We start from the raw sequence: 18018 nt of genomic DNA on the forward strand, positions 1-18018 counted from the left end.
CATGTCTCTCTCTCTCCTCTTCCTCTGCCTCAGTGAAGGTACAGAGGAGCGAGCAGCCACATCGCTGGGACCCCTGTGTGCCCTCCTGCCACAGCCCCCGGCCCGGCCACTGCAGGACGTCCACCTGGGCCACACCTGCTGGCCAGGACCAGAGCCAATGTAAAGTGCCCTCCCCACTGTTCCTCTCCCCAGTTCCTAGAGAAGGGCTTGAGCCTGTCTTATATAGACTCAAAGAAATTGGGGGCCGGCATAGCCTCACCTGACACATTAGTGATGAGATGGGCCCCAGTCCTGCAGCTGGGTTTCACCAGGTGTGTGAAAACTCTGTGAGCTTTGAGACCCAGAGAGGGAGAGACTTGTCTGAGGTCACATGGCAGGTGTGTGGAGGGTGGAAGGCAGCCCTGTGTTTCCCTGTGGCAGGCTGGGGGGCTCTGCTGGGGCTCACGGGGCTGTGCTCTCATCTCCCCAGCCTTGTCCTCATCTCCCTTTTCCTCGCCGACACTGAACCACGCCTTTCCCTGCACCAACCCCAGCACTCTTCCTCGGGGATCCCAGCCCATGAGTCCCCGGACCACAATGGGGCGGAGAAGGCAGCGAAGAAGGGAGCACAAGAGCTCATGTAAGCCGTGGTCTCTTTGTCCTCTCTGGACTGTCTGTGTGCCTGAGAGAGAGACTTGCCAAAGGGTGTGGGGTATTTTGGACAGAGCTGGGGCTCGGGGTGGGGGTGCATCAAATAGCATGCATGGTACACCAGGCTGCCATGGATGGTTGGATAGGTTGTGTACCGCACAAGAGCACATCTGAGGGGTGACAGTTACTTTGTACATTTTGTCTTGTATTTTTATTATGAAAAGTTCCCAGCAGGTGGTAGCAAAGTGTCTGAGGAAAAGATGCCTTTTCAGATTCGTACACAGTTCTCACAGTAACTCCATTTTATTTTTCTCACCTTCAGTCCTCTGATCCATTCAAGGGAAAGTCTGAGTGTGGTGTTAAGTTGTCTTAACTACCTCTCTGACCGCTGTTAATTTTCTCTAAGACAAAGACACACAGGCCTGAGACTATCCATCTAGAAGGTAGTAATAGTCAGTTTTACTAGATATATATTTCTACTTAATTTTTGCTTATAAACATTTTTCTTTAGTTATGATCACTATATTATAGTTCCTTTTGAAATGAAGGTATTTAAGTATTTTTATTAAATGAATAAATGTAAGGACAAACAGTAATGAATGATAATGCAGGAGGCATGTGGAAGTAGCAAAAGTCATGAGAATGCCCAGAATTTTGAAATCTTTCCTGGGAAGAGTCTTTCCTTTGTTAATGTAGAGAGTGTTCCCAGACTCCTCCCGTGTGAATTGCAGAGGCCTCCAGGAAGAAGGGAAAGTCAGACTAGGCCATATGGGATTGAACCAGGTGAGAGAAGAGAGAGAACATAAGTCATCTGGAATCTGAAAGGAGCAAAATATCATTATGAGCTTCTTGGAAGCCAAGGTGAAAAGGGAAACAGAATTCAAAGTCAGATAAAATATACCTTTATGAACACCTTTGTCACCCACTGAAGCTGTGGGTGTGTGGATGGGAAGATTCAGAAATGCTCTTCATAGACAGGACCTTATGGAGGATGGAGACTCTTGGGCTCCCTTACCTGTCCCCTTCCTTGATGACAATTAATTAGTTAAAGTTTTTTGAACACCTCCAATATTCTAGCACCATTGTTATCATTGGAGATGAAATAGTTAAAAAAATAATGAATATAAATATAATAATATAATACATCCAACAGTAAAATATTATACATATCATAATACATATATAAAATAAAATAGTATAAGAAAATAATATATAAAGCTACAATAGTATAGTTAATAGAATAAAATTCAATAATTAAAATTTTTTAATAAATGATATCTGCTATCCATGAACAATACAAATGTATTTTATATATGAAATATAAAGCAAAATATATTAACATATCAAATAGGTAAATGCAGTTATGCTACTCAGAAATTCCAACCCTAAGTATGTGCCCCAGATAAATGAAAACATGTTATATTCACTCAAAAACATATACAAATGTTCATACAGCATTATTCGTAATATCCAAAAGGTGGAAACAACCAACATGTCCATCAGTGGATGGGGATTTTAAAAATGTGGTGTCATCATACAATGGATATTAGCCTAAACAGCAGGACTTTTTTTTTTTTGTCTTTTTAGGGCTGCACCTGTGACATTTGGAGGTTCCCAGGCTGGGGGTTGAATCGGACCTGTAGCCTCTGGTCTATGCCACAGCCACAACAATGCCAGATTTGAGCCAAGTCTGCGACCTACACCATAGCTCGTGGCAACACCAGATCCTTAACCCACTAAGCAAGGCCAGAGATTGAACCTGCGTCCTCATGGATGCTAGTCAGATTAGTTTCTGCTGAGCCACGACTGGAACTCCTGATAATATAATATGTGATATTTAATATGTAATAATAAGTTTAAAGGTAACATATAACATGACATAACATCACTGACCCTCAGAACCTCTGTTGTGCAACGCTGCAGGCCCAGGAGCTTCTTCCTTAAGCCTGGCCTCAGCTCTACTCGGTGGGACTCATGGTCCCATTACTCAGATGAGGAAACAGGGTCAGAATAGGCTATGACTTGGCCCCGCCTCAGGCGAGTCAGGCCTTCCGCTCACCTGCCCCTCTGACTCCAGGTGCCTGGGCTGAGGGTGGATGGGCTCTGGCAGGAAGGCCTCCTGGAGGCTGTGCCCCTGAGCGCCATGTCTGCCTGCCCCTCCAGTGTCACTGGCCTCCAGCACGGTGGGGCCAGGCGGCCAGATTGTGCACACGGAGACCACAGAGGTCGTGCTCTGCGGAGACCCCCTCAGCGGCTTTGGCCTCCAGCTCCAGGGCGGCATCTTCGCCACCGAGACCCTGTCCTCCCCACCCCTTGTGCGCTTTATCGAGCCTGACAGCCCGGCGGAGAGGTGAGCCAGCTACCCCCTCCCTACTGGGCCTGCCACTCTCCAATTCGGGGAGCTCACGGATAGCTAAGGAAACCAAGTCACACCACAAGCCTGGCTGCGCAGCTGTATCTCATCCACCATCATATCAGCCCCATCACAGGCCCCATTTTGTAGATGAGGCATCTGAGGCCTAGAGAAGCTGATTCACTTGCCCAGGGTCACACAGCTCTTGAGTGACCCAGAACTTGAACCCCGGTTTGTCTGAACTCAGAGTCCTCTCTACATGTCTCCTAAGGCATGGCATCAGGTCTGTTGGACAGACAGAGAAACTGAGGCCCAGCAAGGTCACATCTTAGCCAGAGTCCCATGGTAAATTGCCTGAGCTGACACAGGGCAGAGCTGAGTACTGCCCCCAGCCCTGGGGGTGGGGCCCAGGTTTGGGTCTGGCCCTGCTCCTGCTCTTTGTTCCCATCTCCCATTGGGGCCTCTTCTCTCTGCCGGGCCGCCTGGGTTCAGGTGTGGGCTGCTGCAGGTAGGGGACCGTGTCCTGGCCATCAACGGCATTGCCACCGAGGATGGGACAATGGAGGAAGCCAACCAGCTGCTGCGGGATGCGGCGCTGGCCCGCAAGGTCGTGCTGGAGGTGGAGTTCGACGTGGCAGGTGAGTGGGTGCCTCCAGCCTCCTCCTACCTCTCTCTACCCCGCTCTTGCCTCCTGCAGATGCTCCCCCAACCCCGGGCCTGGCCCCAGCACTAATGTGGGAGAAAGGCAGTGGCCCGGAGGGAGGAGTTGTACTGGGTGAGGGTGGAATGGAGGGGTTTGCAATGGAACAGGAGCTGGGGGAGGGGCAGGGCTTATGCAAAGATCCCCAAACAACCACTCGGTTAGAATTCGGTTCCGTGATTTGGACACTGTGTGACTTGGGTCAGGACTCTTCCTCCCCCACCTTCAGTTCCCCGCACTGTAACATAGTGCATGGAACCCTCTACCACAAGGGGTGTTGTCACCATTGCATGAGATAAAGCATGTGAAAGCGCCAGCTGACGCCCAGCATGTAGGAGGTGCCCAGTAAGTTGTGGGATCCCAAGGGACTGGCCTTGGCCCCAGGGCCTCAGCAGTAGCAGCAGGAGATTCTGGGCTCCAGTCCCAACTATGCTCTGATTGGGGTGGGTGATCCAGGGTGGGTGCTTGTCTCAGATATGTCAGCACCAAGCCTCACCTTCCTCCTCTTTGGAAGAAGCAGGATGGGGTTGGGACGGTGACTTGTGGGGGTTCCTTTCCGCTGGCCAGAATGGATGAGGGGTGGGGACTCCTTGAGTCTCTTCCCTGGAGTCTAATGTGGGTTCAGTTCTCTCTGTACCCAGAGTCCGTCATCCCAAGCAGCGGCACCTTCCACGTGAAGCTACCCAAGAGGCGCGGAGTGGAGCTGGGCATCACCATCAGCTGTGAGTCCCCTGCCCAACCCCGCTCGGGAGCCTGCCCACCTGCTGTGGGAACAGCACAGCACTGGCCTGGGGAAGGCTCTGGAACAGAGTGTGACGGGGTGATTTGGTTTTCTTCCTCTTGCAATGCCTGGCTGTGTGTCCTCAAGTGAGATCCGATCTTCTCGAAGCCTTGGTTTCCCATTCTGCATAATGGGGGTCTCCAGGGGTGGTTAAGTGGTTTGTAAGGCAGCAGATACATGAGTTTTCTAGGGCCCAGAAAAAGCCTGGAACACAGCAGGTGCTTAATTGATGTTTGTCAAAGGAATGAAAGTGAGAGACTACAGAATGAAAAGAAAATGGTAGAATACACAAGCATGGGAATGTCAGAATCTTCCTGGACCCCATCTCCTGCAAAAGAAGCCAGAGTCCTCTGACTACATCTCCTGCTGTCTCTCCATCACACCTTGGAGGGACAACTGTCCAGAAAGGCTGTTGCCATAGCTCTTTCCTGCCTCAGATCCTGTAGTCAGAGGAGGTGGGAGTTTAAGCAGTCAAGGGGGGAAAGCTGCTTCCAGCTCAGGAACAACTGGGCAGGGCCAGCAGGTGCAGTTGTCCAGGTTGTACATCACACAAGGTACCCATTCAAAATAGACCTATAATTTTCTTATATTTTCTTAAAAACCTAATTGGAAGAGGCAGCTTTGTCTCATCTTTAAAGATGTTCCATGTGTTAGTGCTGTGTTGTTTCTTTCAGTTCTTGCCCACACGCAGCAAAGAATTGAAAAGATGAGGGCGCAAAGTGTAAACAAGCTCAAATTTTAGGCACCAGCGTTCCAGCAAGCTTACTAAAGTGAGAGTACATTCTCAGAGGGAGAGGGGGTGCCCTGCGAGTAGGGACTGGCCCCGCCTTACAATTGAGCTTCCCTTATATCCGCATGCTGTGGGGACTTAATTTCTCCCGTCCCTGCCCATCGTGCGGCCCACTGCATGCGCATGTGTGAGGGCTGGGTGTTGATTGGTCTTCGTATGGGGGCATATTTGATCTGATTGGTCTTGGGTAGGATACCTTATATGCATGGAGAACAGGTTATGGAGAAGTTCCTGGAGGATCTCTTGATGCTGTGGCTGCGCGTGTGCATACTGTTCCTATAGGGGCAGGGTGAGGAGTGGGCGACATTATCTTTTCTTGTAGGGAGTAGGAAGGATTAGGCCAGGTTGCTTGGATGGGGGAAGGGGCATTAGGATGAGACGGGTGGGGTGGTAATTTTTGCCTCAGCCAGAGGCTTTGAGTTTAATCTCCTTGAAGGGGACTTGAAGCCTAACACATGGGCTAGAAGGGCGCCTTACACCTGGTCACTCATGGAAGAACCCGTTAGCCCAAATGGAGTCTTTCTGCAAGAAAACTCCGGCACCCATTGTTTTAGATCATGTTCCCCGGGAAGTTGGTTCTCTCGTGAGGAGTTCCCTGCAGGGTGTTTATTGAGAGGGCTCTTAGCATCAACACCTGTGGGTGGAGAAGGCCCGGGACTGGGTGGAGGGAGGAGTTGGGCTGGGATGTGGTTCCAGTAGAGGGCTCGCCCAACCCCTGGGGAGCTCTTGGCTGGGGAGGCTGGCAATTGTTCTGAGTTGAGGCTGGGAGCCGGGCTTTTGCACTGCCGCCTGGACCAGGCACTGGGTGTGTAGACATGATCTTGGGGGAGGCTGCCCCCTCTACCAAAGGCAGTTTCCAAGCGGGTTCCTGCTGTGAGCTGTCAGCAACCACCAGCATTCCCTCAGTGGGGCGCCAGGGGTGAGGGGTAGACTTAATTGTTGAAGCTCACCTGGTCTGGGGCCTGGCCCTGGGCCAGGTGTGGGGATGCAGATACCATCCAGACACAGCCCCTCAGGAAGCACCGTCTGCAGGGGGATGGGCCATGTGTGAGGGAATAGTGCTGATGGATTGAGCCTTTGCTATGTGCTGGCAGCCACAGCAGCTGTTCTCCCTCCTCTGTCTAATTAATTACCAATGCCCCCATTTTACAGAGAAGAAACTGAGACACAGGAAGGGGAGCTGATTTGCTCTCAGTCACCCAGCCAGGGATCCATGGGGGCAGGGCGTGTGGGTCCTAGTCCATGTCCAGCTCCTGGGACGCTGAAGCTGAGGTGACCAAAGGTGGGATTTGTGCTTCCTTCCCTCCAGCGGCTAGCAGGAAGCGAGGGGAACCCCTGGTCATCTCGGACATCAAGAAAGGCAGTGTGGCGCACAGGTAGGGGTGCCCTAGCCCCAGGGGTGGGTTCTGCTCCTGCTTGTGCTGGGCTCCTTCCTGTCCCCACCCTGCTCCTGTAGGACTGGCACCCTGGAGCCAGGTGACAAGCTGCTGGCCATTGACAACATCCGCCTGGACAACTGCCCCATGGAGGATGCTGTGCAGATCCTGCGGCAGTGCGAGGACCTGGTGAAGCTGAAGATCCGGAAGGATGAAGACAACTCCGGTAAGGGCCCGCCACCTCTCCAGGCTACCCTCCGGCCACAGGGTTCCCAGCTTGCCATGCAGGGGTCCCTCCAGCTGAGGAGGGACTGTGGTGGGTGCCTCCCAGGAACTGTTGGTAGAGCACCCTTGAATGAAGATGCGGGTGGGTCCACAGCAGATTTCTTGCTGCCCTGGGTCCGGGCTTCTCCAAGGCCCTTGTGAGTTCAGCAGGAGTTGGAGCCACTGCCTGGATCCAACAGGCCCCGCACAAAGTGGCTGTGGGCAGGTGAGTGGGTGGGACCATGAATGGGGGCGGAGGGATGTGGGTGACTGTGGACTCAGACCCATTCTGAGGCCAGGCAGGTCGTGGAGTGAGGGAACAGGGTGGAAAGTAGGAGAAATGATGCAGAAGGGAGAGGCGATGACTGTAGTCACTGGAGAGAATCTTATTCAGCCACCAACTCCCATCCTGGGAAAGAGCATCACTGGTAGGCAGATTCCTAATTTTTTAAGAAAAACTGAAATCTGGTTTCTTTTCATCGATGGTATTATCATCAATATCTGTGTTGTTTTGTGTGGTGTGTGAAATTTTTATTTTAAAATGTTATCTTCACGTTTCTGTTCTTAAATGGGGTTTGGGTGGAAGAAAACATTTCTGGCAGATGGTCTCAGGCGGTGGCATCTGAAGTCCTCACATGAAGGAATGGGTGACTCTGTGGCTGGGGAGAGGGTGACTCCATGGCTGGGAGGGATGGGTGAATCCGTGGCTAAGGGACTGGGTGCCCCTTGCAGATGAGCAGGAGACCACGGGTGCCATCAGCTACACGGTGGAGCTGAAGCGCTATGGAGGCCCCCTGGGCATCACCATCTCGGGAACGGAGGAGCCTTTTGATCCCATTGTCATCTCGGGCCTCACCAAGCGCGGTCTGGCTGAGAGGTGAGCCAGGGCTCTGTGGGGACACATGGCACAGGGCTGGACTTTGGGATCCACAAAACTGGACTCTGACCTTTGTGCCAATATTGATGGTCTGGGTGACCTGGGGCTAGCCCCTGGCAGACCTCCTGGTTTCAGGTAAGTGCTGGATAAACATGTGCTCCTCCCTCTGCTCCCCACAACCTGGAGGTGCCCCCGTTTCTGGAAAGTCAGCATTGTGAGCCTTTTTCCAGCACCTCCTGTGTGCCCTCGTAGTATAGGGGCCGTTTCCCTGGTATCTGGATCCTAGCACAGCCTGGGGCTTCTCTTGAGGGATTGGGGACTCTGCTGTCCTCTTCCCTGAAAAGTATCCCTGACACTGTGTGGCAGCTGGGAGAGCTGAGGAGTGGAGTGCCCCAGGCTGTCCAGTTTGGAGAGGAAAGCAAGTGGGACTGGTCCCCACAGGGTCACAGGGAGGCTACCCCAAGGTGTGAGAGGTGAGCTTTCTCTGGACAGCTTTGCAGTGAGCTCCAGCTGCTGAGAGGAGCTGGCTGTAAAGGGGGAAGCCTGGCCAGGTCTGGTAACAGAACAGAACCTTGGAGGAGATCATAGCACGGAGGGGCCACAGCATGGTGAAGCACCTGGATGGGATGGATTCTGCGGCTGAGGCGCCCCAGGACATCAACCTGTTGGGGGTCTTTGCTCCTGGAGCGCCCCCTGCTGGACATTTGGCAGATTGCAGAGGCCCGTGTGAACAGTCCTGACCTGGAATGTCAAGTCCCCCATTTTCTGGGTACCTGCTGTGCACAAGCCCTAAGTGGTGCAGCAGACGATCCCCTGCCTTTGCCTGGCTGATCTGGGTCGGTGCTGTCCGACTGCTATATTATGTGAGCCACAAATTTATAAATTTTTAGTAGCCACATGAGAAAAGTAAAAAGAAACAAAATATTAAATATATATTTATTTTGACATGTAATCAGTATAAAAATTATTAGCAAAATACTTGTACATTCTCCTTTTCATATTATGTCTTCAGAATCTGGTTGTATTCTACACTTCCAGCATGTCTCAATTCAGGTCAGGTACATTTCATGGGTGCAGAAGCCACATGGAGCTGATGGCTGTGGTACTAGACAGCATAGCTCTGGCCTCCCTCCCTGGCTCCACTGTTTGCTGACTCAGTCACTTCCCCAGGCCCTCAGGGTTTGCTGGGCAATGCTGGGCATGAAGTTCCTACCTGGGGGCAAAATCTACGTAGGGGGTTTAAGACCCACCCCCACCCCAGTTTTCTGCCTCCTTCTCCCCTAGCCAGGACAGGTGCATTCTCAGCACCTGCTGCAACTTCTCTCCCTACCCTCAGCCCTGGCTGCTCCTTACATCACTTTCCCTGGCCCCACTCCCACAGATGCTATTTAATTGGTTGGGGGAGGGGCCATGCATCGGCAATTTTTAGAAAGCTCTGTAGGTGATTCTAATAGTATCTAGGTGGAAAACCACTGGGCTAGTGCAATGCTGCTGCCTGGCTTTTTCAGGCCCTCTTACTCCCTTGTGAAGTCAGCTGGATTCTGGGGATTATGCTCATTCTCTGGGGGTGGGGGCGAGGGGCTGGGGCCCAGGAAGAGGGAAGGGCTACCCCTGGATTTAGCAGGAGGGAAACACGAATTCAGTTCACCCATCCACCCTTCAATTATAATTTGACAAATAAGTATTATCACCATTCCTTTACAGATGAGAGAAATGAGACTCAGAGAAGTTAAAAAGCTGGCCTGAGACCACATAGCTAGTATTTTGCAGCTAGTATGTGGGATTCAAACCAGCCGCAAAACTCATGCTGGACATGGGTTCCAGAACCTAACTTTATTTTTATTTTTAATTTTTTAAATTGAAGTATGATTGATTTATATTGTTGTGTTAGTTTGAGATGTATAGCAGTAATTCAGTTATATATATATATGTATGTGTATGTGTATATATATATATATATGTATTCTTTTTCAGATTCTTTTCCCTTATAGGCTATTACAAAATATTGAATATAGTTCCCTGTGCTATATAGTAGGTCCTTTTTGGTTATCTATTTTTTTTTGTTAAAGTATGATTGATTTACAATGTAGTACCAATTTCTGCTGTTTGGCAAAGTTACTCAGTTACTCATATATATATGTGTGTGTGTGTGTGTATACACACATTCCTTTTAATATTCTTTTCCGTCATTGTCTATCCCAGGAGATTGGATATAGTTTCCTGTGCTATACAGCAGGACCTTGCTGTTTATCCAGTCTAAACATCTATTTTATTTTTTTATGTTTGCTTCCTGTGGCGTGGAAGTTCCCAGGCTAGAGGTCAAATCAGAGCTGCAGCTGTCGGTCTACACACAGCCACAGCCACACAGGATCTGAGCTGCATCTGCAGCTTACACCACAGCTCATGGCAATGCCAGATCCTTAACCCACTGAGTGAGGCCAGGGATTGAACCTGCATCCTCATGGGTACTAGTCAGGATTGTTACTGCTGAGCCACAGCAGGAACTCCTAAACATCTATTTTATATATAGTAGTATGAATATATTAATCTCCTAATCATCCTCCTAATCTGTCCCTCACCCACCCTTTTCCCTTTTCAGAATCTAACTTTAGAGTCAAGCAGGAAAATCCCTTCCCAGATACTGGACTTTATACCTCTATTAATGAAACCCACAGTCATACTGGCTTTTTTTTTTTTCTTTTTCCCGCAAGTAGATTTAACTGGGGTCAGCCTGGCCTGTGCTTTGGGGTTCCTGAATTCCTCTAGGGTAGATCCCCACTTCAAGGCCTTGAGTGTCTAACTCCCATCTTCTACCCTGTGCCTCCTCCTCAGGACTGGTGCGATCCACGTTGGGGACCATATCCTGGCCATCAACAGTGTTAGCCTCAAGGGCCGGCCACTCAGTGAGGCCATCCACCTCTTGCAGGTGGCTGGTGAGACCGTCACCCTGAAGATCAAGAAGCAGCTAGACCGTGAGCCTCGCCCCCTGCCCCAGGGACCAGCCAGCCCATTTGGGACGAGAGATCCCTCAGTCTCTGAGCCAGGCTTTGTGTGCCCAGCCTCACAGAATCCTCGCTCACCCCATGGAGGTGGGAGGGGAACTGAGGCCAAGAGGAGACAAGGCTCAGAGGGATGGGTGTGATGGGCCCGAGGTCATAGCTGGTTGGGAACACTCTGGGCCTGAGTGATGCTCTTAATCACCTCCTGCCTCTTAAAATGCCTGCTTGGTGTGCCTTGTGGCTGTAACTTGTATGCTCCTAAGTTTCCCTGAATTTATCCCCCATGCTTTGGTTGGGAGTAGACAGAGCCCAAGCTTCAGAGCCTGCCTTCTAATCTGGGCTCCACTGCTGCTTACCATGAGACTTTGGGCATGTTGTGCATCCTCCTTGAGCCTCAGTTTTCCCATCTCTGAAGTAGGTTTGCCATTAGTGTGCCTTCCACCTCATGTGCCAGCTTACCAGTGGGAGACTTGGGGTGGAGGTGGAGCCTGTGAATTCCCGAACCTGATCAAAGTGGGCACCTTGAGGCTGGTCAAGCATTTCTGTCTTTGAGGCCAGACACTCTCTTTTCCTCCCAGGCCCCCTCCCACCCCGCAAATCGGGCAGCCTCAGCGAAGCCAGCGATGTGGATGAGGACCCCTCAGAGGCACTGAAAGGCAGCCTTCTGGCAGCCCGGTCATCACCTGCTGTGCCCAGTGTGGACAGTGCTGTGGAGTCCTGGGGCAGCTCAACCACGGAGGGTGGCTTTGGAGGCCCAGGTAGCACCATGGGCCCTTGGGTAAACTCTGTGCCCTCTGGGCTTCTGTAGGACTGTTCCCTCCCCAACCCTTCTTTTGTTCCTCATGCTCAATCCTTGAGGGGACCCTCCTGAAGGCTGACCCGGTTGGGTCCCATTAGCCATTCTGAGGTCCCCTCACCACCTAGGGTATGGACTGCAGGCCTTCCCAGGCTTTGATGAGCATCCACAGCATCACAGCTGTCCATTCAGAACCCCCCCACCCATGAGGCTTGGGATCAAGTTGGCCTCACTTCTGCCTCCTTCCTTCCCACCCCGGGGCCCACCCACAGCAAGTACTCAGTGTTCATTGTGCCCCACTGAATCCAGGAGGGCAGAAAGCCCCCATCCTTCAAGACCCCCCAAGGACACCAGTTCCCATGCCCATGCAGGTTGAGACCCATGGGTGGCCTTCGGGGGCATCTGAATATGGTGGCTGGCTTTCTGGCCTCTCTGACCCAGAGCCACAGGGACTCCCAAGGCCCAGCTCCGGAAACAGCTCCAAGTGGCCTTGGGTGGCTCTCAGCCCTGGCGGTCACTTGCTGGATACCTGCCCGCCCTGAGTCTCAGCCTCCCCATCTCCAGCACCAGGTCAGCATCTCTCAGCACCACCCCCTGGGGCAGGACCTGCAGAGCTCCCCATGCCAGGGAGAGGGGGATGGTCAAAATAGTGACCCTCCCTCTGTAGGGCAGGGGTCGGCCCTGAGGAGCTGGATCTTGGCATTAACTCTCTGCTAACAATCAAGAGATCCAGGTGGTTCTGGGGCAGGAGCTCTTAGGGGACTCCCGGTAGTCAGGCCAGCCCAGAGAGGGCAAAAGCCTCTCCAGGGCCACCTAGCAGGGTGGAGATGGGGCAAGAAGGAGGCCAAGGGGAGGGCACAGAGAGGATACGGATGCCCTCTCTCTCCACATGCCAGGTTCCTACACTACACAGGCAGCCCGGGGCATGACCCCCCAGGAGTGGAGGTCCAGCCGTCTGAGAAGCAGCCCCCCACCCACGGAGCCCCGGAGGACGAGCTATACCCCAGCCCCCACTGACGAGAGCTTCCCCGAGGAGGAGGAGGACTGGGAGCCACCAACTAGGTCTGTGGTGACAAGGGAGGCAGCAGGCTTGGCCTCTCGGCTGATGGGTGAGGGGAGCTGGTCCCTGTGCTGGGTTGGTGGGTGCATGGATGAGTGAGTAGGGGCATCTCCTTGGAGAGGAGAGGAAGTGGGGAGCAGAACCATCTTGGGAGGTGAGATGGGGAAAGGGCAGCTAGATGGGGGAAGGGCTGGGCAAGGATGCAGCAGGGGCGGAGCTAAGGAGCAGCGCCCAGAGCCCAGGCCCTCCCTGCAGGGCCCTCGGGTCACAGCCACAAGCACCAGCCCTGGGCTGTGGAAATGATGGGTTTTGTGGACTCAGCTGCCCCTGGTGGAGACAGCCCCTGGGAGAATGTTCTCCAACATTCCCCATTCCTGTCGGGCTTCGATTGGGCAGTTCCTTCTGCCTAGAATGCCGTTCCCTCCCCTCTCCTGACCGGTAATGCCTGCTCATCCTTTAGGCCCAGGTCAAACTTCCGGGAGGCTTCCCTGACTCTCAGGCAGAAATCATCCTTCCTCCCTCCTCTGGTGCCCACGGTGCTCCTGGTGAGCCTCTTGGTGGCACTGGCCAACTTGGGCCTACCGGGTTCCCCAGTGGCTGTCAGGTCTTCTACATGGCTCCCTAGCTCGGCCTTGCACCCGGTGGATGCTCACACACACTGTGAATGACCCTTAGCTCCTTAACGACCGGGCCCTCAGCTTATTTACCTCTGTAGCCCTGTGCTCAGTAGAGGGCCTGACTCAAAACCTTTGTAGAATTGACTTGAATGGAGCAGATGGCCGTCAGCATCAGCCTCCTCATCTCTAAAATGGGAAGGGAAGGAGACACCTATTTTGCACCATCATCCCTGTGGTAGAGGAAAGCCTGTGTACTTTTCTAAAAAAGTGCCTTGCACACCACAGGTATACTTGATAACAGCCAGGACTTGGTGAACTGTGAGGTGCAAAAATGTGGCTTATTGCCATTCTGATGAGGCTCGATTTTAGAGCTGGTAAGGGGACAGACATCCTGTGATGGAAGTTATGGGGTGGCCCGGCCCCTTCCCCAGCCCAAACTTCTCCATCCTCTCCATCCATCTGTGTCCTTGCTGGCTCCTGCTCTGTCCCCATCACTGTTGTGCGATGTCATGTGTCTGGGTGAGGCTGGGGGCTGTCCTCTGCAGCTGCACCATGGATCTCCTCTCTGTCTGTCTGTCTCTCCGTCTGTCTGTCCGTCTGTCTCTCTTCCCAGGCGTCCTGTGTCACCGCTCTCCACCCCGTCTCATCTGCCCCTGTTCTAACTGGCCACCGACAGTCCTGGTTGCCCCTAACTGCATCTTCCCCCCATTTTGTGTCACCAACCACTGCCCCTGGGCCCCAGCACTGCCACCGAGGATGCCAGCCTGCTTGCCTGCCTGCCCACCCTATGGCCCTTTGAGCCCAACGCAGGGCCCCGAGCCCGGAAGATTCCTCAGGCCCTGGCCTGCCTGCTCGCCCTCCTGTCCGCCGGGAGTTGACGCTCTCTGGTTCCTACGTTACAGCCCAGCCCCTGGCCCTGCCCGTGAGGAGGGCTTCTGGCGCATGTTCGGGGAAGCCCTTGAAGACCTGGAGTCATGTGGTCAGTCAGAGCTGCTGAGGGAGCTGGAGGTACGGCCACGACCCCAGGCCTATGTGGGGCACTCGTGTTTGGACGCACTGGTGTGTATGCCCGTGGGCAGCAAGCACATTGATGGGATTGTGCTCGTATGTCACACCTACGTGTATAGTCACTGGCACCCTCTGTAAAGGTGTCTTCACATGTGCGTAGACCTTCCAAGTGTGACTGAGAGCACTGTGGTGTGGCACGTGAGGGAATGTGTACATGTGAACATGCTTGGCATCACTGCGTATGCACTGGGAGTATGGGTGCATGCACGCATGTGAGCACACTCCCTCATGCTGAGTGTTTTGGCAACACGTGTATCTGAGTGTGCACATTTGGATGCATAGGGGCGGTGTTGGTGGCTGTGTGTGCATGTGCAGTACAGGGAAAGGGTTGTGAGCATCCCTGGTGGAAGTTTGTGGATGTCAGCATCAGTGGCAACATGGGAGCTGAGGGGCCAGAGAAGCCGAAAGGTGAGTGCAGCTTTGTGTGAGGTCAGCATTGCCCACAGGTGGAGCAGGCTGCCTGGGGAGACCTAGGGAGGGTCTCCCTGAATCACTTCTCAAGTTGCTTCATACTTTGAGATCAGTAATTTACACTTCTCTTTATCTGTGCTTTTGATTCATTTTCATTTGAAAATTGTTGGTCAGGCTCAGCGTTCCCCCCCACCCCCATCAATCTTGCCAATTAACTGGCTCAACAATGAACCAGGTTTTGGTTTTGTTGTTTTCTAACTTATTTTTATGTTTAGCTTTAATAGTCCCTACCTGCTGCTTTATTCAAGTCCTGATATTTTTCCTGGTTTCTTAGCTCCTTAATTTTCACTCTTTCTTGTTTTCTAACATAACACATTTAAAGCTATGGATTTACCTGTAAGCACTTACTTGACTGCATCCCCCAAGTTTTAATTTGTGGTGCTTTTATGATCTCTTTAATTCCAGATATTTAAAAATTTTCTATTGTGGTTGTTACTGAAATTCTTTAATTATACAGAAGTGGAGTTTTGGTTTTGAACTGCATTTTTGGTTTTATTTTTTTAATCCACATTTTAAAACCAATTCGTATTGGGTTGTGAAAATGTGTTCAATTTGATATTAATTCTTTGGAGTTTGTGAAGACTTTCTCTGTGGTCAAGGATGTGAATGGCTTTTGTAAATGTTTCATGCACACTTGCAAAAAAGTGTGAATTTCCTTTTGTTGGATGAAGGGTTCTATATAGATCAAGAATTTTTGTTTGTTTGTTTTTTCTCTTTAGGGCTGTACCTTTTGCATGTGGAAGTACCCAGGCTAGGGGCAGAATTAGAGCTACAGCTGCCGGCCTACGACACGACCATAGCAACACAAGATCCGAACACCACAGCTTGCGGCAACACCAGATCCCCAATCCATTGAGCGAGGCAAGGGGTTGAACCCGCATCCTCATGGATACTAGTCAGATTTGTTTCCACTGTGCCACAGTGGGAACTCCCAAGAATGTTAAATAAAGTTGTTCAAATTGTATCTTTACTAAATTTTATACACTTTTTTTTTTTAGCAGTATGATAAAATTTCTGTCATAGTTGGGAGCCTGTCAATTTCTCTTTGATACTCTGTCAATTTTTGTTTTCTATCCTTTGAGGTTATGTTGTTAGTTGTATATGAATTTGTGATTGCAGAGTTCCCTTTGTGGCTCCGTGGTTAACGAACCCAACTAGGATCCTTAAGGATGTGGGTTCGATCCCTGGCCTCACTCAGTGGGTTGAGGGTCTGGTGTTGCTGTGAGCTGTGGTGTGGGCCACAGAAGTGGCTCGGATCTGGTGTTGCTGTGGCTGTGGCATAGGCCAGCGGCTGTAGCTCCTATTTGACCCCTAGCCTGGGAACTTCCATATGTCATTCAGCAAATGGTGTGACCCTAAAAAGCAAAATAAAAAAATAAAAAATAAATCATGATTGGTATAACTTCTTGGTGATTGTTTCTTTTTATTATTTTTATTTAAGTATAGTTGATTTATAGTATTTCTTCAAGTTCTGTTGTACAGCAAAGTAACCCGATCACACACATTTTCTGGTGCTGTACAGTAGGGTCCCATTACCCATCTGTTCCAAATATAACAGTTTGTATCCAAAAAACCCCCAAATGCCAATTCCATCCATCTCACTCCGTCCCTTTCCCCTCGGGAACCCCAGGTCTGCTCTCCTTGGCCATGATCTGTTTCTGTGTTTTTAGATAGGATCATCTGTTCCTTATTTTATTTTAATCTATTTATTTATTTATTTATTTTGCTTTTTAGGGCCGGACCCATGGCATATGGAGGTTCCCAGGCTAGGGGTCAAATCAGAGCTGCAGCTGCTGGTCTACACCGCAGCCACAGCAATGTGGGATCCGAGCCACATCTGTGACCCACACCACAGCTCACGGCAACACTGAATCCTTAGCCCACTGAGCAAGGCCGGGGATTGAACCTGCAACCTCATTGTTCCAAGTCAGATTCATTTCTGCTGTGCCATGATGGGAACTCCTGATCCATGTTTTAGATTCCACAAATAAGTTATATCACATGGTATTTGTCTTTTTCTTTTTGGCTTACTTCACTTAGTATGAGACTTTCTTATTCCATCCATGTTGCTGCAAATGGCATTAGTTTGTCTTTTTATGGCTGAGTAGTATTCCATTGTATATATGTACCACAACCTTCTTAATTCATTCATCTGTTGATGGATATTTAGGTTGTTTCCATGTCTTGGCTATTGTGAATAGTGCTGCAGTGAACATAGGGGTGCATGTATCTTTTTCAATAAAAGTTTTGTCTGGATATATGCCCAGGAGTGGGATTGCTGGGTCATATGGTAGTTCCATATTTAGTTTTCTAAGGCACCTTCATACTGTTTTCCATAGTAGTTATACCAATTTACGTTTCCACCAACAGTGAAGGAGTGTACCCTTTTCTCCACACCCTCTCCAGTATTTGTTATTTTTGACTTGTTACTGATGGCCATTCTGACTGGTGTGAGGTGGTACCACACTGTAGTTTTGATTTCCATTTCTCTAATAATTAATGATGTTGAACATTTTTTCATGTGCCTCTTGGCCATCTGTATGTCTTCTTTGGAGAAATGTCTATTTAAGTCTTCTGCACACTTTTCAATTGGTTTTTTTGTTGTGGTTGTTGACTTGCATGAGTTGTTTGTATATCTTGGAGATTAGGCCCTTGTCTGTTGCATCATTTTCAATGATTTCTCCCATTATGTAGGTTGTCTTTTCATTTTTTTTTTTTTTTGTCTTTTGTCTTTTTGTTGTTGTTGTTGTTGTTGCTGTTGTTGCTATTTCTTGGGCCGCTCTCACGGCATATGGAGGTTCCCAGGCTAGGGGTTGAATCAGAGCTGTAGCCACCGGCCTACGCCAGAGCCACAGCAACGCGGGATCTGAGCCGCGTCTGCAACCTACACCACAGCTCACAGCAACGCCAGATCGTTAACCCACTGAGCAAGGGCAGGGACCGAACCCGCAACCTCATGGTTCCTAGTCAGATTTGTTAACTACTGTGCCACGACGGGAACTCCGTCTTTTCATTTTTTTAATGGTTTCCTTTGCTGTGCAAAAGCTTTTGAGTTTAATTAGGTCCCATTGGTTTATTTTATTTTTATAATTGTTTATATTACTCAATGAATTTATTATATTTATAGTTGTACAATGATCATCACAACCCAATCTTATAGCATTTCCATCCCACGACCCCCAGTGCATTCCCCTATCCCCCAACCTGTCTCCCTTGGAAACCATATGTTTTTCAAA

General features: G+C 50.5%; 1 protein-coding gene across 7 annotated transcripts in view; it reads left to right on the top strand.

Annotated features, from left to right (window-relative positions):
• GRIP2 (glutamate receptor interacting protein 2) overlaps positions 1 to 18018 on the top strand; it is a 139112-nt gene that overhangs the window by 68865 nt on the left and 52229 nt on the right. For 4 of the 7 annotated variants that reach the window (XM_013982003.2, XM_013982004.2, XM_005669811.3 and 1 more), the window contains 12 exons: positions 34 to 159; positions 470 to 619; positions 2794 to 2980; positions 3476 to 3621; positions 4325 to 4405; positions 6564 to 6630; positions 6711 to 6856; positions 7627 to 7771; positions 10604 to 10743; positions 11349 to 11528; positions 12463 to 12628; positions 14146 to 14251. In XM_013982003.2, the coding sequence (XP_013837457.2) occupies positions 34 to 159; positions 470 to 619; positions 2794 to 2980; positions 3476 to 3621; positions 4325 to 4405; positions 6564 to 6630; positions 6711 to 6856; positions 7627 to 7771; positions 10604 to 10743; positions 11349 to 11528; positions 12463 to 12628; positions 14146 to 14251 (1640 nt within the window). Of the gene's footprint in view, positions 1 to 33; positions 160 to 469; positions 620 to 2793; positions 2981 to 3475; positions 3622 to 4324; positions 4406 to 6563; positions 6631 to 6710; positions 6857 to 7626; positions 7772 to 10603; positions 10744 to 11348; positions 11529 to 12462; positions 12629 to 13856; positions 14252 to 18018 lie in introns of those variants that run through there. The other 3 variants (XR_002337661.1, XM_021069372.1, XM_021069370.1) reach the window with 3 other exon arrangements.

This window comes from Sus scrofa, chromosome 13 (assembly GCF_000003025.6).
Source record: "Sus scrofa isolate TJ Tabasco breed Duroc chromosome 13, Sscrofa11.1, whole genome shotgun sequence".
NCBI lineage: Eukaryota > Metazoa > Chordata > Mammalia > Artiodactyla > Suidae > Sus > Sus scrofa.